The sequence below is a fragment of the Pleurodeles waltl genome, chromosome 6 (genome assembly GCF_031143425.1).
Source record: "Pleurodeles waltl isolate 20211129_DDA chromosome 6, aPleWal1.hap1.20221129, whole genome shotgun sequence".
NCBI lineage: Eukaryota > Metazoa > Chordata > Amphibia > Caudata > Salamandridae > Pleurodeles > Pleurodeles waltl.
Genome location: NC_090445.1, coordinates 613369399 through 613392992, shown reverse-complemented (window position 1 = coordinate 613392992; position 23594 = coordinate 613369399). Strand labels below are relative to the sequence as shown.

Sequence of the window (23594 nt, the reverse complement as noted above, 5' to 3'; positions counted from 1 at the left end):
TGAAGAGACTTTAAATAATACAGAATGTGGCATCCAGACTGGTGCTTAATCTTCAAGCTCATGTCTCACACCAGCTTTGAAATCTCCATTTGCTCCTGTGCCACAAAAGTGCAGCTTTTCCACATGTTCAAAGCCCTCCTCAATGTGGGCTCAACTACCTCAATAGCAAAGTGTCTTCCCTGAACAACTCCTGGACTCTCCTTCCTTTTCCTAGCACACGTCTGTCTAGTGCGCTGAGGAGGCAGATCTTTCTCCTACTGGGTCACAAAGGAGTGTAACAAACGTCCTCTCAAACTTCGTTCCACCAGATCATTTCAAGAATTCAAGAGATATCTTAAAACTTGGGTGTTCTTTTTCTCCACTATTACTCCAGGCAATCTATATCAGCACCAGAATACCCTTATATGGATGACCTGGGTACGACACAAATCCCAAAAACACAACACAAGATATTTGCCTCAGCTATTTCTTTGAGAGCATGCAGAGACCAATTTGCCCCATGGCACGTGTGGGCAGTTTGTTTTCAGGTCTCGGATACAGCACATGGGTTGTAGGGCTGTCGCTTGCAAAATCTTTTGTCAAATACAAAAAAAACAAGTTAATTGTCATCTTTTGACAACAGCGCCCACAAGCAAATACAAAAGAAAATGAACAGAAACTGAGAAGAGACGACTAGCAAAATAACAGAAAGTTCGCTTTAAAAAATAAAACTTTGCAATTCTGTGCCTGATGGGCATGTTTTTGCCAGTCACAAGCCTTCTGTTTGTGGGACACTCAAAGTTAAAAACAACAAATAGTACCTCAATCGCGTCGGGACCAGCGGATGGGCACTAATTAAGTTTTATCAATTTGTGCTTAATCCTTGCTCCACACAGAGAACAGGAAGTGATGCCTTGATGAATTACAAGGCTGTAAAGAAGAGTGCCATCCAAACCAACAAATGGTGAGGGACAGCGGCCTCCAAGCCCTTTACTGAACACAACAGAGTCTCGCACGCACTTGCAGGCTCAGGCCTAAAAAAAGAAGGGCTATGAGCCCGCCCATTAAGTGCCACTGGGTTGGCTTAATTGTTACTCATCATTTCTTTTCTTTTTATTGGTCAGTGGGTTTCTTTAATTTTTGCGGTCTTGCTACAGACCAATTTCAGAGGATTTTTTTTTTTTTTTTACTCGCTCTTGTTCGACAAACACACCAAAACACTGCAGGAAATCAGCTGCTTATGTTTTACAACTCCCTTCCTCTTATTGACTTCAGCTCGTTACACACATAAGCAGAGCTGCCACGACGTTCCATTCCATACTTCTAATACTCTCCTAATACTGCCTATGATTTTGCAGTAAAACATCTTGTAAACAAACACATAAAGAGCTTTTGCCGGCGGAGACCCCACCCAGAGCAGCTGGGAACAGTGCCAGTGCCTTAATAATCTAGTTTTTATATTTCAAATATTTCCAGCTGTTTTTTATTTGTATATAACCCATTGCTATGTTTCCCTGGTAACTTGTTTCCTTCTATGACAAAAGACATCACTGCCTGTAACTGTCCCTATTTATTTTCAGAGTTGTTAATGAAACGAATTGAGACCGATTGTCTTATCATTCCTTGCTATAGTAACACTTTAAACACTTTAAGTGACTTTGTTCCAAGATAATTCACCTTTTGTAACAGCCACCATGAGGCTTGCCTAGGTGAGCATGTGACAGATATTCTAATAATCAGATATTATGTTAGCTGTATAGTGTGTTCGGCAAAAGCCTTTCTGAGATTATTTAAAATTATTAATACCAAGTTGAAATTGGTACACATTCTACCTCAGAAGGATGAAAGGCTGAGGTTACCTGTCATATTTAACCTCCAGGCAACATGCTCATGCTGTGATATGTATATTTATATAGCGCTTACTGCCCCTACGAGGTGCTTAAGCACTTTACTGACTGGTAACACGATGTTCCATGGGAGCCCTGTATCGATAGCAGGCATTTGGCTTGACAATTTATACTTGCACCCCAAGTGGTCGCCAGTTTACCCCTTTTCTGTACTTGTGCCCCCCTACCCACCAATTTGAATTATTTTTAGTCCACAAGTGCTATACGGATCTTGCCGGTGTGCATGCATGAGTGCAGAGCAGTCGCGTTTTAGTGCTTTCATTTCAATATTACTTCAATTAGATATCTATGCATACCATCCAGTGATATACCACACTACACCATCCAATGACATGCCACACCATACCACACATACCATCCAATGGCAGGCCACACAATCCCAACCCATCCAATGACAGGCCACGCAATACCATACCATACCATCCCATCCCATCCCATGACCGGCCACACCATGACATACCATACCATCCCATGCGTTATGCCACACCAATCCATAACATACAGTGATAAGTAATGCCAGTGCTTAATTTTTGTTGGCGATTTCTGGTGCTCTGCACCAGCACTTATTCGTAAGCATCAGCAGATATTTATGGGAAACCAACTCATGGTGGAACTGTTTGTGTATTTTTAAGCAATGTCCATTGATGAAGCATTAAAGATATTTAATGTATGCAGGGCCACTGGAATTATGCAATTCCGCTGCCACACCTTTTATCACATGATTATGGATTCACTGCATTTGTCACATAATCAATCATCTTCTGCATAATTTGCAGATTTTAACAAAAAATGTTTCTAGCTCAAACAAATCCAAAGTTACTAATAATGCAGCACAGTGGGTTCGCACTCAGTGGAAGGCCCTTTGGAAAGGTTAACCAGTCCTCTTTCCATTCCTTATTCTAGTATTTGGTTACTAAACTGTTACTAATGAGGGGAAATCTTTGCCTAAAAAGTAATTTCATGTATACAAATTATAAAATATTGAAGTAATAATAATAATAAAAAAATTCTGCATTATGCCACACAGTTTGCTTTTTCTACCCTGATGCATAATTTGGCGCTCCCCTGATAAAAAATTCATATATATATCTTAAATCTTCAGTTTAAAGTGGCGTAGGTTATGCTATCTGTAGTGAACCATTATGCCAGCTGCAGTGAACCAGTGAGCAATACCGTGGGGTCTTGCCACATTATATATATATATTTTGCAATTTAAGCACTGGGTCATACTATACTATATGATACAATGACGGATCATACCATATGACAGACCATGCCACACTATACAATAATAGGCTATACGATACCAGACCACACTATACTATACTATACAATAATTGGCTATATCATACCACACTATACAATCACCAGCCATAATATACCAAACTATACAATGACATACCATGCTATAGTATACAATGACAGGCCATAACATATCATACCATATGATGCCATACTAATCAATAACAGGCTATACACAGCATACTATACATTCACAAACCACAAGATATCGTATCATACTACACAAAACAGGCCATACCACACCATACCAAACAATGATAAGCCATACCTTACAATACTAGACAATGACAAGCCGTACCACACTATACAATTAAAAGCCATTGAGTACCATTCAATACAATAAAAAGGCATACCATACAATAGAACACAAAAGCACTGACAAAACCAATACATTGTGCATAGGTGAGACACATCAGCTTTGCCAATGCTTATGTTATGTTTGAGGTTGTGTTTTCCAGGAGTAAATGCAAAACGTAAATTACATAATGGAAAGTAAAAAATCATGATCCTAAGAGCTACTCACAACAGACGTTTTGACTTGCAATGTCTATAGAAAGGTAAATTCGCCTCAGGCTTTCAACCCATGAAGTATTCACAAAGTATAAGTAAATTCCTGGTGAGGTCAAAATCTTATGAGTGAGCTGAAGAAAAAAAAAACTCAATTTTCAACTGGAAGAGATTAAAAGAAACAGTCGAATTAGTTTAGAATAGATTAGACTTCTTGACCTCTTAGTCACTAGCACCAAACAGCCGACGTCATCAGCTATTGTTCACCATCCACAAGGAAGAAGTAAGACACAATATGCAGCCTTTCCTGTGTGCGAGTATTCCTCACTTCCTTACACATTAAGTGGACTAAAATAATCCTTAGAACATTGTCATGAGAATGGAAGTCAGAGAGGAGCTCTTAGGCGATAAATACTCAAGACGAGTGTCTATCAGTTTTCTGAACTGTGACTGGACACATCCAGACCTACTGCGTTGGGGGAGGGGGTACTCTATTCCTTATAACACATGACACTGAGCCTCTGCCCAGCACTTCAATACAAAGCAACCACCTTTGAGAACCGTGTCCAACACTTAAAGTAAAGGGAAAAAAAACAGAAATGTTCAAACTTTAGAGCAGGAAATGATTGCAGCACAATTGTGATGCTATTTTCTTTCCAGAGTCCAATATTGATGCCATTTCTTCACACAGTCAGCTTGTGACATCTTTTTCTTCTGAGTGTGCAAGGTTGGTATAATATTTGTGCTACTGTCCAGTTTTGATGTCACTATCTTCTTACTCTTCGATTTTATCAATTGTAACCTACAGCCCAGTTGTGATGTGCGTTTCTTAGTGTAGTCAATCAATTATGTCATGTTCTTCAATTTGTGATGCCATTTTCTGGTAACAGCCCAGTAATATATGCATTTTAGTCAGGAAGACATTCTTATCACTATCAATGATTCATTATTGTTATGTAGATTTGCAGAGTGCACTATCACCCGGGAAGGTTTCCTGGCACTGAGGAGGTGTGAGTCTAGCCACACCAGGGCCTAGTGGGATTACTCAAAAAGGCAGATCTTCAATTTCTTGCAGAATTAAAGAAGGGAGGAGGGGGCTCCTATGTGTAGGGGCAGGTAATTCCACACTTTAGGAGTGATATGGGAAGGCTCAACCTCTGGATCTGAGTTTCCATATGCAAGGGGTTTGTGCAAGTGGGAGTATGGATGAGCGGAGGTAACTGAAAGGCTTGTGAAAGCAGATGGGATTGTTGAGGTACGCTGGCCAGTGTCATGTAATGCCTTGAAAGTGTGGATGAGGAGTCTAAATTGTGCTCACTAGTGAATGGGGAGCCAGTGGAGCTCCTTCAGGTGTGGTGTGATGTGATGTGAGCACAGCGTGGGAGGTTGACAGTGATTCTAGACATCCGTTCTGAATGGTCTGCAGCCTCTGGAGAGTTTTTTTTCTTCTTGTTCTGTCATAGAAGGTGTTCCCATAGTCCAGCTTGCTTATGACCAGGGAACGTGTGAAGGTTTTCTGGTTGCTGATTGCGAGACATTTGAAAATCTCTCAGCATCTTCAAGGTATGAAAGCATTCAGCTGTGACAGCATTGACTAGGGTGGTCGTGTGGAGTTTGCAGTTACTTTGGCATATGGAGTGCTCTTTTACAAAAAGTGGCCTTCCAACTTGTAGAAATAAATAGGCCTAAGTAGGTTTGAGTTTTAATAATGGGTCAGTAAAATGGAGTCACATGGGTCCTCTACAAAGATGTAAAACATTTAAGGAATAAGCACATCTTAGAAATAAATTGATGAATTAAAGAGCCACTAGAAATACATTTTTGGCGTAAGTTGCACAGATAACTGGTCACAAAATTACTTTGTCCAGTTATATAGAAGAGATTACAGAAACGGTAAACTATGATCGATATGTGAATGCAAACATTTCTTTACATACATTGCTAAACCCTCCAAGAACAGTCTCATCACTAGGAGCAGCCGTACAGTAAATGTGCATGTCTCAAAAGATGAAACCCCTCCGTCCCCATCTTGGTGTGCTCAAGAATCCATCAATGGCATCATTTTTCAACATTGATGGCTTCCCAATAGCAGTTATAGTTCAACAGAAACACACCCAATGTGACCAAAAACTGGAAAGAACACCATAACAAAGCCCTAAACATGTACATTATGTGACAAAACAAGTCCGACCTTTTGAGAACAGACCAAAAATATTAAACTAGTAATACAAGTAACATGCCCTTTAGCAGGCACGTCATGTGTTCCCCCTAACCCCAAAGTCCAATGATATTTGTGAACTCAGTGTCCCATTCAGTGAAGCACTGCCCCAGTATCTACAAATCAACGAAATAACAAAACAAGCCAATCTCATTCGGTGCTGTTCAAGAATGTCACAGATTACTTAGAGGTCCAATGTCCTTCCCTCTCGGACTGGAACTGGTCTGCAGGCGGTAAGAGTGTAGCAGGATATTTTCAGGCCTACCATACAGAGATGGAGTCAATCTGCAGAGGCTCTATAGCCGTAAGGCTTGGATAATTCTGTATGTCAACAAATACGTAGAGTTTGCACCAGCTGCCTAGCACCCCGAAGATCCACTTCAAGGCCCTCTCTTCAGCCAATAGATCATACGGTGAAAAAAATGCTCTCAGACCATATTTTGCCTACAGCTACACTCATTGTGATCTCAAAACATCAAGCACTCCCTGATTCACTATTTTAATAAACAGATGTCGAAGTAGGACTAGCACAGCCAAGGGCTACTGCGATGAGACCACTTCAACCAGCAGCTCTGGTAATTTAAAGAAGATGTTACAATTTCTGACCTTTCCAGTGCCTCTTATAGCAAGTGCTCTGAATCGGCCACTAATTTCCTGTAGCACTATAGCAAACCACTGATACCAGTACTCCATGGGTAGCAATTATTGCGATCCATGCACCTAGCCCAGTTTTCAGTCGCACTCAAGGGGTGAATTCAGAAACAAGGTAGACAGATCATGTGAAAAGACCCCTTTCCTGAAACAGACCTCAGGATGAGAGGCGGGCACACTATTACGGTTGCAACGTAAGGTAAAAGAGAGAAAGCACTAGTCAGAGACAGTGCGCACAGCCAGGGCACATGGCCACAGCAGTGATGTCAGAGTAACACAGTTTGCAGTTAGACTGCTGCCTGATTTTACCTTGTTTGGCACATACATTATCACTCTTTGTCCCATGAGGATACTTGGTGCCCTGTAGTAGCTAACTGACATACCAGGCGTTTATTGTGATTTTTGGCACTCAAAGTAAATCATAGTAGACAGTGCAATACACATACTTCCTACTAAAGACTGACAGTGGCATTCAGTTATGTGGTTGTTCCTGGGGCCCCCAGAAAGTTTATTTATATATAATTTTCTTTCCTTCATCTCATTAAAGGCAAACAAGGCACAAACAAATCAGAACGCTGTAGTAATAAATTATTCCCTATACATGAGAATCGTGCATGCATGGTGCTTTTCCTGGAAGACATTTGTAGATATAAAGGGAAGGACCATTGAATTAACTCGGACGAGTAGCTCTGTCTAGACCCCAAGAGGAACAATCAATTGATGGTGCAAGAGAGGGGGTACTGATCAATCCGTCAAAGGTGCAGCAGGAAATAGGGGCACAAGGGGAGGCCTCAGCATCAATCGCTACCACTGGTGTGAGACAGGTAGAATGTGCAGGAGCACCAATATGCACAAGCAAATTAAGATCCATGTTACCCAGAAGGTGGAACATCTTTATAAAAAAATAAAAACTGTGGACCTCCATTTAATCATTACTGGAACACAGGGACCCCCACTGAGTCATTATTGGAATTCAGGGACCCTAACTGAGTCATTATTGGACTCATTAATATAAGCTGTGGAACCCGTTACTAGCATTTTCGATGATTTGAAACACAAAATAATACATAAAAAAATGCAGAAACAAGTGTTCATCAAACTAATACCTGAATTACTAAATATTTCATTCAATTCACAAGCATATACCAAAAAGGTCACTATAATGGGTATGTTGAAGCATTTTGAAATTAAATCGGGGCCACTCGTCGCCCATACTATGTGATGTAAAACCTATACTACTTCTACGAATCAATCTAAGGATACCAACTTATTTTTACTTCCAATTTCAAATTCCTTCACATTTGCAGAACGCCAAAAAATATTTAATTTTATATTTTCTCTAAGCACTAATGGCCACTCCCCACCCCCCAAAAAAAAAATCCCCTCCAGTGTTCCCCGGACCCCAGGTTAAGAAACACTGAAATAGACAATCAGAACAGGGGACAAGAAGTGAAAAACTCTGAATCTGATACACCAGGAAATAGACAACGAGGAACCAGGGGGAACATACTGGGTCTGCCCAAGCAACATCTGAGTGAATCATTCAGCATACTGACCGATCCTAATACAGCAAACATGAAAAAGCAGAAAGCATGCGTTCGCGTGAATTAGCTTTTACAAAGAGAGCAACCTTGTATAGTGAGTTAGACTGTCCAGTTAAGAATCTCTAGACCAACATGAACTGCCAGCATCTTAAGAGGGGTGCAGGGAAGAAATACAGGGAGACTATGAAAGAAAGACTGGCGCACAGGAAAGGAGGAAGAGAGAGACAGAGTGACACAGAAGGCCAAAAGACAAGGCAACGGGGGCGAGAGAATGATAAACAGTTGGGGGTTGGGTGCCTTTGGTGGACAAACAGCAGGAACTAAACTGCCCAGAAGTAAAAGGTATCATTGATATGTTGCTCGAGTATTAACCAACAGAAGGTGACCTGGGGTTCGAATAGTGCTTTTTAAGATACCAGTGCGACACGTTTTAATTTAGAAAATGAACAAATAAGCCTTGGACTGTTTTTAAAAAAATAAAATAAAAAAATTAATAAAACGAGGGGGAAAAGCAATACAGGGTCTGGAACACTGCAGACAGGCAAGGAGGCTGCAAAACCTATCCACGGGTGTGAAGGAAACTGTAGCTACAGCACCCAGGCGTGGCGAACTGCACCTGCCACAGCACAAGTGTGAAGAGGGGGTGTAAGTGTCACCAGGCAGCTGTGGAGAGAGCTGTAACAGTAACTATGCACCTATGGAGGGAGGCTGCCTCCACCGCCACCATGCGGCTTGGGAGAGAATACACCTGGCCCCCTGTGGCCGCCGCTAACATTATGCAGGTGCGGACGGTTGTTTCAGCTACAACACAAGGCATCTGAGAAAGTTAACAACCGCTACCTCTTCTCGCAAGAGCAGGTGGCCGGCTCCACCTCGCAGCCAACCTGCACAACAAAGCGCATTTAACACACGCATAAAATTAGTAGGCCCTTTTCTTAACACAGCGCAGTGCGAACCCTCGCCATCCGAAGGGTTGTCAAGGCAACCGACCAGCTCCATCTCCATCAAACTGAGATCGGTCCTCGGCCCTCCCTGCTCACTCACATAATTATACGGGCATTTCTCTTCTAAAACGCACACCTCCAAAAATAAAGAACCCGCCAGACAGCGTTGGCGCGCGTCTCCTGCCGCTAAAGAGGGAACAAAGCGAACAGGTGCTTTGCAAGGATACGCTCATCGGGCTGGGCCTAACGACAAAGGATGCCCAAGCCATCACTGTACCTGGTCATGTTAATGAGGGTTGTCGCATCCTGTCCTGCATGCGGCGCGCGCTCCCTGGATGCGGCTCTATTGTTCCGCGTGTGCGGGGATGTCGATGGAAGAGGGGGCGGAGCCTCGCCACGCGCCGACTTGCTGGTGTATGGGGGGGCCTTGAGGAAAATGGGGAGGGGAAGGAGAGGCATGTTTCACATTGGATTCTTCAGATGCAACATCTTTGCCAAGGTTGTGATTTGGAAATAATGTAGGTCCGTCACGCGCACACAGCCTGCCCACCTCAGAAAGGCAGGTAGCTAACATTGGCAGAAAGGGCTTACAAACCAAGACAAAGGGTCGGGCTGAAAAACACGTTGTTGATCTGCGTGACTGCGCGGTGGAAATCAACGAAAACTTGCAATATCTAAAGGGTGAGATTGTGCAGGAAAAAGGTACTGTCCGCAGAGTCAGCTTTAAATTGTGCGGCCAGGGTCATCCACGTGGCATAGCAGCTCCATATCCCACTGTCCTACCTGCAGGACGCTAAGGCTGTGACCCACGAACTCCCAGTTCCACCATGTTCACTGCACTCACAGTGCGAGACAAATTTCAAGGGTGTGATGTCTGCACAATGATGGAGGATTCCATTTTGGTGGCTCTTACTAACAACGACCCCAGAACATCACGTTATCGCCTCGGTCATTTCTCATCCCAGTCCTTACTTCACAGGAGACTCTAAATGAGGTGGGTCCGCCTCATATAAACTGTCCTTTCTTGTATGGGGTGTAAAGTGTCCTTACTTTATATGAAACGAGATCAACCCCCATCTTATGTAAGATTCGCCTCAAATGAAGTGCGCTTACTCACAATGGACAGGTCTACCTTTAGAAAACTGCCCTTACTTTACATGCGGCCTTGACTCTCCCCCGTGGGGTGGGCGGGTCGTTGTAACGTAATGCCTGAGACTGGAAGGGAGTATCGGAGTAATTAAGATTACTGATAAGTAATCCGAACATTAACACGACAGAGGCACACCCCCGGCCATACGCAAAATTCTGTGGGTTGGAGATAGTGGCATCTAATCTGAAGGTCGGAGGTTCAAATCACAGCACCTTTAACTGAGTTTTCCATCTTTCCATGTCAATTTGATGGTCACCGTCGGCACAAACCGTACCTATTAAATATGCTGCTCGAATTTTGCCATGCAGGTTTCGAAGTCAACAAGATTAACATGACGCATGCGCACTATTACACTTGTTTCCAAATTCGACTCACAGGAAGTTCGTGATTTTCCCGTGTTCTGTAGTAACAACAAAATTAAACAAATTGGAAAAACAGTTTTGAAAATCCAAAGTACATTGGATGGAGCTTCGAAGTTTGTCCCGGGAACTTGGATATCTTCAAATGTGGCTTCTCTGCTTTGTGTGGAAACATTTAGAGCTATATTTGAAAAAATAACAAAAAAAAAAAAAAACTTGCTGGATTTTCGTAACTGTTTAAAGAGGAACATCGACTCAAGGGGGGCATTTTGCCTCTGCATTAAAGCACAGTGAGTGACCTCATAAATCCGAGGGAATGCTGTCATCATTCGTGACTGAAGTGCGCAGATGAAAGCCTCCCACGAGTTTACTGCCCCATAGTAGCCCCCTCCCGCAGTGCAATAGCTTCCCCGAGGCCTCACTCTCCCCCCGGTGTTCGGAAGCCGGGGTAATAAGATACAGTCGTTCACATCTGCAGCAACACGACAGGCTGGGGGGGAGGGGGGGGGGGGGGCGGCTCATGAGGGGCGCAGGGGCAAAGTGAGCAGGCACAGAGACTGCTCGTAAGTTACTACGACTCCAGCTGCCACACAGTGGCGGGAGCGACGTGTTATGAAAGCAGAGAGAGGTCAGAGGAAGGGCAAGAGGGCGACAAGAGACGAGGGAGTAACGAAAGGAGAGAGCGAAATAAAGACGGGAAAAGGGATGAAAGTGACTGGTGCAGTGGTGAGAAAGAGGACAAGAAATTGAAGTCAGGACAAAAAGGGAGGAGGATATCGGAAGAGAAATAGAAAAGCAGAAGAAGAGAAGTTGAAAGTTAAAAAGAAGATGTGTGGGGGGGGGGGAGAAAGAGTATGTAGGAAGAAAAAAAAAAGGCAAGTGAAGAGGAGAGGAAAAACACCAAAGAAGCGATGAAGGAGACAAGTGAAGGAGAGAACAGTGGGAGGGAGGACGAAGAGGAGAAGACGGGGGCGTGGTCAAGTGGCTTCCTGTGCTCTGATTTCAATACTGCCACTCAAACAAAATCTAATGGGAATCTTGTATAATAGTTGCATTCTCGTGCCTCACAAAGTATGTGAAAACAAACAGTTCTGGTTCACCTTTCTGTAGCCCAGTGCCAGACGAGCCCAAGTCTCAAACTGCACTCTGTACAGTGTCTCAAGACTAGGGTGCTCTGCCCCTATGACAATGTCTGCTGTTAAGCACAAGCTACTCCATGGAGGGCGGAAGGGTTAGAGTTTCTTCTGCAGATGGAAGAATCAAGTTCTAGGTCATCTTCAACGTTCATAAAGCAAAATGGGACACAGACCAGAACATTTGCTGAAATGGTACCTGTTAGACCGCACAGCCTTAGGGTGGTCTCCTCTAACTTTTTTTCTGCCTCCCTCCATTTTTTTGGCTACTGTTTTTGCTGGTTATAGGACTCGGCACATTTTACCACTGCTAACCAGTGTTAAAGTGCATATGCTCTCTCACTTAAAACATGGTGACATAGGTTCATACCCAATAGGCTTATTTAATTTTCTTATAAGTCCCTAGTAAAGTGCACTATATGTGCCCAGGGCCTGTAGATTAAATGATACTAGTGGGCCTGCAGCAATGATTGTGCCACCCACATACGTAGCCCCTTAACCATGTCTCAGGCCTTCCAGTGCAAGGCCTGTGTGCAGTTTCACTGCCACTTCGACTTGGCATTTAAAAGTACTTGCCAAGCCTTAAACTCCCCTTTTCCTACATATAGTCATCACTAAGGTAGGTCCTAGGTAACCCATAGGGCAGGTGCTATGTAGGAAAGCGTCAGGACATGTACCTGTGTAGTTTATATGCCCTGGTATTATAAAACCACTAACTTCGTTTTATACTGCTGTGAGGCTTGCTTCTTTCATAGAGTAACATTGGGGATACCCTCATATACTGTTTGAGTGGTAGATTCTGATCTGAAATGCGTAACAAGGTCATATGTAGTATGGCCAGAATGGTAATACAAAATCCTGCTGACTGGTGACGTTTGATTTAATATTACTAGTTCAGAACTGCCATTTTTAGAAAGTGAGCATTTCTCTGCACTTAAAATCCTTCTGTGTCTTACAATCCACGTCTGGCTGGGTTAGTTGACAGCTCCTTTGTACATTCCACTCAGACAAATCCAAACACAGGATGCTCAGTCACACCTGCACACATCCGCATACTGAATGGGTCTTCCTGGGCTGGGAGGGTGGAGGGCCTGATACATGTCAAAGGACAGTGGCCTGCCCTCACAAAATGGACTGTCAAACCCCCTACTGGGACCCTGGCAGACAGGATGGAACTGAAAGGGGACCTGGTGCACTCCTAAGCCACTCATTGAAGTCTCCCCCACTTCAAAGGCACATTTGGGTATTTAAACAGGGCCTCTGACCCTACCAACTCAGACACTTCTCAACAAGATACCACTGGTGAAGAAACTCTGAACCAGAACCTGCAACCTGCCAAGAGGAACTGCCTGGCTGCCCAAGGGACTCACCTCACTGCTTTTCTGCAAAGGACTGCTGCCCTGCTGTTGCCCTGCTGCCTTGCTGCCCTCTGCTGAGAAGTGCTCTCCAAAGGCTTGGATAGAGCTTGCCTCCTGTTCCTTGAAGTCTCAGGACCAAAAAGACTTCATCCTGCAAGGAACTCCTTATGTGGCAAAAATTTGATGCACAGCCTGCCAGAAATGACGAACAGCCTGGATCTCGGTGAGAAAATCACCATACACTGAACCGATGCAGCCTGGCTCCCTGAGAGGAGATAGACGCAGTGCCAGTGTTGTGACCAGAACTTCGCCGCATGACCCACTGGATTGACTCATAGCCAAGCCGGAAAGACGCAGCCCGACTTCCTGCGAGAAGAATCGACGCAGCGCCTGCCATGCGACAAATTTCCTGCATCAGCCACCGGATAGACACAGCTCCTGTGACTTCGTCGTGCACGCCCAGGATTTCTCCACATCGTCCCCATGGCGTCGAATACCTCGCAACCCGTGGAGGATCAAAGACAGTGCACCGGAAATCGACGCAAAATCTTCCCTGCGTGGAAAATTGGCGCATCGTCTGTGTGCGCCCGGAGAAACCGACGCACACCTCCCTGTCTTCCACGCATCTCCTCCTCTGCAGTCCCTTGCGGAGAATTTGAACGCAAACCAGGTACTTTGTGCTTGCAAGAGACCCTTGTTGCTTTTTAAAGACTAAAGACTCTTTTTATCATTCTCTGAAGTGCTACTTCAACGTGTACTTATCAAATCATGATCGTTTTGACCTGCATTTATCCAGATAAATATTTTATATTTTTCTAAAACACTGTGCAGTATATTTTTGTGGTGTTATACTGTGTTATTGCATGATTTATTGCACAAATACTTTACACATTGCCTTCTAAGTTAAGCCTGACTGCTCAGTGCCAAGCTACCAGAGGGTGGGCACAGGATAATTTGGATTGTGTGTGAATTACCCTGACTAGAGTGAGGGTCCTTGCTTGGACAGGGGGTAACGTGACTGCTAACCAAAGACCCAATTTCTAACAGTACCACACTGTACCCCTTAGAGAACCATTGTTCATAAAATTTAAATATGAATAACTACAAGTTGTTCAAGAGTCAAGAACATGAGGTCAAGTCTTCGGAGTACAACTTTTTCATGAGAGCAGAATCAAATCGTATATGGTTCAGGAACAGTCCTAAAACCGAGCTGTTTAACATTGACTTCACCTGAAATCTGGCCAGTACTGGGAATGCGACTGAAGAATACCGGACATGGGTCTAACGTTTTCCCCTTGCCCAACTGGACTCCAATCTCTGTTAGTTTCTTAAGCTGAATTCCGGTCTTCCTTCTTAGTATACTGATGTAATGAAAGGCAACATGAAGCACGTTATAGGAACAATACAAATTACAGAAAGAAAGGAATGTATAAATAAGGAAAATATCATTTAGGGCTAAATTGGTGTGAGCAGTGGTCAGAGAGAAAAATAAAAAGGCAGAAAGACCAATGAAAAGACATGATGAACCAAATCCACCTCAGACCATCTGAATGACGTAGGTGGCTCAGTAGTAGGGGCTTTTATCCATTTCCCATCGAGCAACAGTAGGTTTACATCATTAGACGTCTCACTAAGAAGCCCATTGATTTAATAGGCATGAAGTCTAAACTCCCCTCTCAAACCTCATAACCAGGTTTTAATCATGACTGGTAACAATGTGAGGAAAGTCAACCTTTCTGAGGCCATTCAAAGGTAATGAAACCATAGCCCTACCCTTGCGTATGTTAAAGCATTATTTCAATCCACAGTGTCAATGGTTTAAAAATCACAAACGAGCTTAAATTTATATGACATTCACTCAGTTCCAGCACTTAATGGCCTTTCCTCAGGAAAAACACACACACGCTCAATAACTGCTCTGCAGTAGAAGTCATTTGTGTTCTATTTTACTGCTGACGGTAAACTCCACAAGTGACATTTACCACAAGTGACAAAACTGCTCAGGCGAGAGGCCATTTTTTAGCAACTAAAACACAGCTCTGGTGAAAATGTACAGACAGAGGTACAAAATTACAATTTCATTCCTACTCTGTGTAATGATCTAACTAAGCCTTCAATTCAGATGGTCTTTTTACCTCCTTCTGTCTCGGTTCAGCTGAGACTTAAACTATTAATATTTTTGGTATCTACCTCAGAGTATTTTTTTCTATAATAGGAAAGTCTATGGCACACCAGTTGCTTGGGGTCACATACTGCAGGTGATGTAAAATATACCATAGCTTGTAATTTGGTAGAGTGTTTTTTTCTGGAACCAGAAGTGTCTTAACCTTTCTAATTTACCACATGTGCCTTTTTTACCACCCTTAAGTAAACTGAACATGTGTAGAAGTCAAAGGGAACAGATATATGAAAGTACACTCTTTTTGGCCTGGTTGCCCACACTTTTTGCCTGCTATCAGTGTGCTTAAAATGTTTTTCACTGGATCCTGCTAACCAGGACCCCAGTGATTATGCTCCCTCCCTCCAAATTTGGTTACTTAGGACCTTTATGCAACTCCACAATTGGTATACTGATTTCCCCTTATAAGTCCCTAGTATATAGTACTTAGGTTCCCAGGGCACTGGGACATCTGGTGTGCCCCATGGCTGCAGCATGTACTATGCCACACATGGGAGCCCATGCAAAATGTATCTGCAGGTCTGCCATTACAGCCTGAGTGAAAATGTGCATGCACCCTTTCATCACAAGTCACTCTACCAGGTCACTCTAAGTCACCTCTATGGGAGACCCTCCTAGCCCAAAGTGCAGGGTGTAGGTCCCTGTGTGGGAGGGCACCCCTGCATGAGCAGAGGTGTCCCTACAAACTCCAGTTCCATTGCACTGGACTTTGTAAGTGTGGAGAAGCCATTTTACTCGTGAACTGGACAACTAGGTCCAGCTACATAATGGGAACTCTAAATCTGGGCATGTTTGGTACCAAGCATGTCAGAATCATACCCCAATACTAATGCTAGTATTGCTTGTATGATTCCATGCACTCTGGAGGCTCCTTAGAGCACCCCTAAGCATTGCTTCTACCAGTCTTCTATGTTTTTCCAGGCAGCCCGCGGTGCTGCCACCTCTCAGACAGGGTTCTGTCCTCCTGCTGCTTGACCAGCTCAGGAAGGGGAAGGCAGAACAAAGGATTTCCTGTGGGAGAAGGCAGCAAACCCTTTCCCTCGTAAATAGGTGTTACAAGGCTTAGGAGGGGTAGCCTCCCCATGCCACTGGTTTGCTTTGGAGGGCACATTTGGTGCCCTCCTTGCACAAACCGGTTTGCTCCAGCCCAGGGAGCTCTGGTCCCTGCTCTGGCGCGAAACTGGACAAAGGAAAGGGGAGTGACCACTCGGAACAAAGGAAAAAGGGAGTAACCAGGGATGGTGCCCTGAGCTCCTCCAGTTGGCCACTCAATTCTGCCATCTTGAAATCAAGATATGCAGAGACCCCTGGGAGCATCTGAGTGGCCAGGGAGGGGATGTCAGAGACCCCTCGTGAAAGGTGGTCACCTTGCAAAGGTGATCTAACCTCTTTTAGGGCTATTTAGGGACTCCATTGACTGTGGGTCCCCAGATTTAATGTGCAAGACTCCAGCAGAACTCCTCTGCATCATTTATTTCTGCTCCTGGCCACCAGAACCGCAGCTGGACACGTCAGGAACAGACAAGACTGCAACTCCCGAGACGACCTCACCTTGCAACATTTTTTTTCTGGCTCCTTCCAGCAACTGCAGCATTTCCCTGGCTGTGCATCCTCTGCGGTCGGCAAGACTTCAGCTGCACTAGGAAATCTGAAGGAATCTCCCTTGGAGTGAAGGAGTCACTCCCCTACATCTGCAGGCACCTACAGCAATAATGACTGGCTGTGTGGATCAGCTCTCCTCTGGAACCACGTGGATCCTGCATCACAGGTGGTGGCCTGGAGTGGTCCCCTTGGTCCTCTCTGCCTGCTGTCCAACTTGGGAGATGGTGAGCCCTTTCCTTTCCATGCAGGACACTACCCCTGCGCACCACGACTCCTGCAGCCACCAAGGCTTGTTATCTCCTGCTCAAAGGGTCTTCAGGTTCCCAGTCGCCTCGGCCCCTAGCACTCCATCCTGTCAAGAACAGTCTTCTCTCTGCTGCTCCAGCGACATGAAACTGCTCTCCAGGTGCGCTGATTTGGCCTCACTGCGACATACTGTGCCTGCTGCCAGTGGGTTGGCTGTGGGGGCTGTGACTTTCTGCTCACTCTTCCAACTTCTGTGCATCAGCCCGGACTCCCCGCCAAGGGTCGAGTCCCCTAGACCTTGCTGGCCCTCTTCAGCCTTGTAACTCTTCTTAGGCTCCTCTTGCATTTGCCAAGGCTTGTTGGTGGTTCTCCTACACCACTGACCATCAGCGACCAGACGATCTACTTCAGACACCATCTGCACCACTCCAAGGACTCCTCTGCAGCTCCTGGACTCCACAGTTGGTCTTCTTCTTCCCCCGTCAACCCGGATCTTTATCCACATAAGGGTGGGTAGTGGCTTCTGCCCCGACTGGACACTCCATCATGGACTGGACTCATACTTTTGCAGGCCCTCTTCTTCCAGAATCCACCTTTGGTTTCTTCTAGGCTGCTTCTGTTCTTGCACAATCCATTTTCTAGGTCCCCTTGTTAGCCCTTGGGAAGACCAGGTACGTACCTCTGCTATCTTGGTCGCTGGGGGTCACTCAGGTACTTACCTCATGGAGTCCCTAGCTCTTCCAGCTTCCCTCTAACAACTCCATATCCTTGGGTAGGGGACTTCACTTCGTATTCCACTATTTTAGCATATGGTTTGGCCCTCCCCTAGGGCCCTCACTATTTTCTATAATTCTTGCCAATGCTTGTTGTTTCTCTGCTAATTTCGATTGCTATTGTGTGCATATATATATATATAAATAAATATATATATATATATATATAGTGTGTACTTACCTCCGGTTGGGGGGGGGGGGGGGGGGGGGGGGACTGCCTATAAGTAATATAGTGTAGTGTTACTGTAATAAAGTACCCTTATTTTTGTAACACTGTGTGGTTTCTTTCATGTGTGACAAGTTACTGTGTGACTATTGTGGTATTGCATAAGCTTTGCATGTTTCCTAGTTAAGTCTTGGCTGCTCATCCACAGCTACCTCTTGAGAGCCCTGGTTTCCTAGACACTGACTTCATTCACTAAAAGGGGTTGCCTAGACATGGTATAAGATGCCAACACCATAGGTGTCCATCACACACCGGGCCAGCTTACTACAGCAGAAGTGAGGAGAAAAACCTGAAGCCCCATGGTGGTGATCACAGCTCTGCCACTGCTACATGTGTTATTTTGTGCAGGCCTGTCCGCATTTCTATGTTAAGTAGCCCACCATATAATCTTTGCTTACCCTATAGGCAGGGGATCTCAAGTTGTTCCATGACAGCTAGAACCAGCTCTCCCATTTTTGTGTGTGTTCTGGTACACGAAGGCCTGTTGTTGTCAACAAAAAGAAAATTACATGAATAGGCATGCAAACAAAAAGTTGGGTGGAATTCCAAACACAGCCCTCACTGGGTAATTCTAGGGTTTTTAAGAGTTGTATTAAAGTCGGCACGAGGGCATGACATCTCTCCACTCTCCAGTGGTATAAGTGTGCAACTCCTCCTTGCACTGATGAGTACCGGGGTGGGGGATGCCATGTGCCATATGTAAAGGATCTTTCCCGGCCCAATAAACTGTTCAAAGCATACGCCAGACCAGGAGTAGCAGTCAGTGGGGCCCTCGGAATGCCAGGTAATTACCTCCAGATATGTTCACAGAAGCAACCACAATAACGAGGAAAACAGCGAGGGGAAGAGATGGGGAAAGGAAAGCGGGGCGCGTGCATCATCAAGTACAGATGGAAAGTCTCCGGGACACTTCCTTAGGAAATAACGAGGAAAGGAAAGTGAGATGGACCGAGGGGAGGGTGGCGACAGAGGAAAAGAGGTGGAGGAGGAAAGTGAATAGGAGGAAGGGAAAAAGGGGGAAGAAAAAAAAACTATGCGAAGGAGAACATGAGGTGAGGGAAAGAAGTGATGGGGACTTAAGAAATTCACATAGTTCCTCATGTAATAGTAACAGAAGATATTAATGCCCAAGTCGGTTGAATGCCAGGGCCTGTTTTGTCGGATTTGAACCCGATGTGAGTGCAGAGGATGCAGGGGCCTCGTGTAAAGCGGTGAACTCACTAAGCTGCTTTTCTTACTGAGTGAAGGCAAAAAGTGAGGAAAGAATGGCGGACACAAGAAACCCGGGAAGAGGAGCGAGAAGTGTGTCCCAGAAAGGAGGGCGGATCTAGTTCGCTTAACACGACACACCCAGGGCCCCAGAGCTTTGACGGGAGCCAGGCCTGTCTGCTGCAGGCTCCAGCCGCGGCTCGGTGGTGGTTTCTTCGTAATAAGTTTATCCCTGGAATCCCCAGGTCCCCGAGCAGCCTTCTTGCACAGACAGCCCGCATGTGGTGTTTGGAAAAGGAACATAATTTAAGGACGAAGTCAGGGCACACCAGAAAGGCATCTGTCCCCTTCACAAGTCCACACTGCCCCCTAGAGGTCAAGGACGGGAATGAAGGTGTTGGAGAGAAGATCTGAAAGTACAGAAGTACAGCATGTTCGTTTATTTATGGGAGGGTACATAGACAGGATTAAATCTTCTGAAAAATCCTGAAAATTACAAAATTAAAAAAATACCATGGAATTCGAGTAAAATGCTCAAGTGTCGATATCGTTTTGTTGACAGTTTTATTCTCAGAGGGCGGAAAAATGGGGCAGGCGGTGCTATTTTGCAATTGAGAACATTCTCGGAATGGCCAACTAGGATACATGGCTGCACACAACAATAAATAGTTTCAGATCAAAGCAAATGATTGTTTGGTTTCTGACCCAGATGGCGTCACGTGGTATGTTAAGTAAATACATTAACTAAGTTCTATGGTAAATGTCACCACAACAAGATATGTGCTGACCCAAGCACACTCATTCACCTTTCATTTTGTGTGGTTTCCATGGAGACCTGTTCCCTAGTCTATTGCCACCACACACCAGCTTCTATTCCTGAACTTTACCTTTACAGTTCTCACCTGCCCAATGGTGTCAGAACGTGTTTTTTGACAAGTTGTTTGTTTTGCAGCAAGTGGAAGGTCTGCATCCATTGGGGGATCTCATATTAAGCAGGGGTACAGCTATCATCAGTAGTGGTGGGCAAGCCAACAATGGGGAGAGCCAAAACAGAGCCGAGCCAAGGGTCTGGCTCGGATCTGGGAACCAGTGCACAAGCCGAGCCCTGAAAACGTTTGCTATGTAATCCACAGATCAAACATTACGTACAATAGGATAAGGTGTCTTCATAATTCGAAAACGTTGATTTCTTTAGCATGTGGAAGCTTACACTTAATTGGACTGTACTTTAATAAAAGTGATCATTTTTAAACATCAACCTTTAGTGAACTAAGAGACAGGACAATGGTCATGTAAACCCTGAACTGGACCAGATTATTAAAGAGTACAATTCCTTATATAAAGGTTTTGTTTTTACCGCTCATCAGTTTTTTTATTTAGGGCAAATTTGGCCCAAAGGTATTGGGGTGCTTTACATAAGCACTCGTTATATTACACAAGGACCCATCCATTGTTTATAGGGATGGGGAAATTAAGCTATTTGTCCAGAATCACCGAATATTGAACCAACACCGAGACTCGAACCAAATTTTCCAGGTTCAAAGTTGACAGCTCTGGCCCCAACACCATACCCAGGGTACATGAGGGGATAGAAGGAATCAGGGAGGGAGGGAGCCAAGCAGGCAGAGGCCACATGAAAGCTCTGCTTGTTATGGGCTCAAGGTTCCAACAGGGCCTCGAGCTGAGCCACAGCCAGGCTTCAGGCTCTAGCCTGGTGTAAGGAAATGCCTCCTTGGCATGGTTGCCCCCTGACTTTTTGCCTTTGCTGATGCTATGTTTACAATTGAAAGTGTGCTGAGGCCTGCTAACCAGGCCCCAGCACCAGTGTTCTTTCCCTAACCTGTACTTTTGTATCCACAATTGGCAGACCCTGGCATCCAGATAAGTCCCTTGTAACTGGTACTTCTAGTACCAAGGGCCCTGATGCCAAGGAAGGTCTCTAAGGGCTGCAGCATGTCTTCTGCCACCCTGGAGACCTCTCACTCAGCACAGACACACTGCTTGCCAGCTTGTGTGTGCTAGTGAGGACAAAACGAGTAAGTCGACATGGCACTCCCCTCAGGGTGCCATGCCAGCCTCTCACTGCCTATGCAGTATAGGTAAGACACCCCTCTAGCAGGCCTTACAGCCCTAAGGCAGGGTGCACTATACCATAGGTGAGGGTACCAGTGCATGAGCATGGTACCCCTACAGTGTCTAAACAAAACCTTAGACATTGTAAGTGCAGGGTAGCCATAAGAGTATATGGTCTGGGAGTTTGTCAAACACGAACTCCACAGCACCATAATGGCTACACTGAAAACTGGGAAGTTTGGTATCAAACTTCTCAGCACAATAAATGCACACTGATGCCAGTGTACATTTTATTGTAAAATACACCCCAGAGGGCACCTTAGAGGTGCCCCCTGAAACTTAACCGACTATCTGTGTAGGCTGACTAGTTTTAGCAGCCTGCCACAAACCGAGACATGTTGCTGGCCCCATGGGGAGAGTGCCTTTGTCACTCTGAGGCCAGTAACAAAGCCTGCACTGGGTGGAGATGCTAACACCTCCCCCAGGCAGGAATTGTCACACCTGGCGGTGAGCCTCAAAGGCTCACCTCCTTTGTGCCAACCCAGCAGGACACTCCAGCTAGTGGAGTTGCCCGCCCCCTCCGGCCAGGCCCCACTTTTGGCGGCAAGGCCGGAGAAAATAATGAGAAAAACAAGGAGGAGTCACTGGCCAGTCAGGACAGCCCCTAAGGTGTCCTGAGCTGAAGTGACTCTAACTTTTAGAAATCCTCCATCTTGCAGATGGAGGATTCCCCCAATAGGGTTAGGATTGTGACCCCCTCCCCTTGGGAGGAGGCACAAAGAGGGTGTACCCACCCTCAGGGCTAGTAGCCATTGGCTACTAACCCCCCAGACCTAAACACGCCCTTAAATTTAGTATTTAAGGGCTACCCTGAACCCTAGAAAATCAGATTCCTGCAACTACAAGAAGAAGGACTGCCCAGCTGAAAACCCCTGCAGCGGAAGACCAGAAGACGACAACTGCCTTGGCTCCAGAAACTCACCGGCCTGTCTCCTGCCTTCCAAAGATCCTGCTCCAGCGACGCCTTCCAAAGGGACCAGCGACCTCGACATCCTCTGAGGACTGCCCCTGCTTCGAAAAGACAGGAAACTCCCGAGGACAGCGGACCTGCTCCAAGAAAAGCTGCAACTTTGTTTCCAGCAGCTTTAAAGAACCCTGCAAGCTCCCCGCAAGAAGCGTGAGACTTGCAACACTGCACCCGGCGACCCCGACTCGGCTGGTGGCGATCCAACACCTCAGGAGGGACCCCAGGACTACTCTGATACTGTGAGTACCAAAACCTGTCCCCCCTGAGTCCCCACAGCGCCGCCTGCAGAGGGAATCCCGAGGCTTCCCCTGACCGCGACTCTTTGAACCTAAAGTCCCGACGCCTGGGAGAGACCCTGCACCCGCAGCCCCCAGGACCTGAAGGACCGGACTTTCACTGGAGAAGTGACCCCCAGGAGTCCCTCTCCCTTGCCCAAGTGGAGGTTTCCCTGAGGAATCCCCCCCTTGCCTGCCTGCAGCGCTGAAGAGATCCCGAGATCTCTCATAGACTAACATTGCGAACCCGACGCCTGTTTCTACACTGCACCCGGCCGCCCCCGCGCTGCTGAGGGTGAAATTTCTGTGTGGGCTGGTGTCCCCCCCGGTGCCCTACAAAACCCCCCTGGTCTGCCCTCCGAAGACGCGGGTACTTACCTGCAAGCAGACCGGAACCGGGGCACCCCCTTCTCTCCATTCTAGCCTATGTGTTTTGGGCACCACTTTGAACTCTGCACCTGACCGGCCCTGAGCTGCTGGTGTGGTGACTTTGGGGTTGCTCTGAACCCCCAACGGTGGGCTACCTTGGACCAAGAACTGAACCCTGTAAGTGTCTTACTTACCTGGTAAACCTAACAAAAACTTACCTCCCCTAGGAACTGTAAAAATTGCACTAAGTGTCCACTTTTAAAACAGCTATTTGTCAATAACTTGAAAAGTATACATGCAATTTTGATGATTTGAAGTTCCTAAAGTACTTACCTGCAATACCTTTCGAATGAGATATTACATGTAGAATTTGAACCTGTGGTTCTTAAAATAAACTAAGAAAAGATATTTTTCTATATAAAAACCTATTGGCTGGATTTGTCTCTGAGTGTGTGTACCTCATTTATTGTCTATGTGTATGTACAACAAATGCTTAACACTACTCCTTGGATAAGCCTACTGCTCGACCACACTACCACAAAATAGAGCATTAGTATTATCTA

At 45.5% G+C, this 23594-nt stretch overlaps 1 protein-coding gene across 9 annotated transcripts in view; it reads right to left on the bottom strand.

Moving 5' to 3' along the window:
- NAV1 (neuron navigator 1) overlaps positions 1 to 23594 on the bottom strand; it is a 950201-nt gene that overhangs the window by 416696 nt on the left and 509911 nt on the right. Inside the window, exon 1 of one of the 9 annotated variants that reach the window (XM_069238918.1) lies at positions 9330 to 9348. The exons of the other annotated variants lie outside the window; for them this stretch is intronic. Within the exon in view, the coding sequence (XP_069095019.1) occupies positions 9330 to 9337 (8 nt within the window). The 5' untranslated portion in view covers positions 9338 to 9348. Of the gene's footprint in view, positions 1 to 9329; positions 9349 to 23594 lie in introns of those variants that run through there. 9 annotated transcript variants of the gene reach the window in all.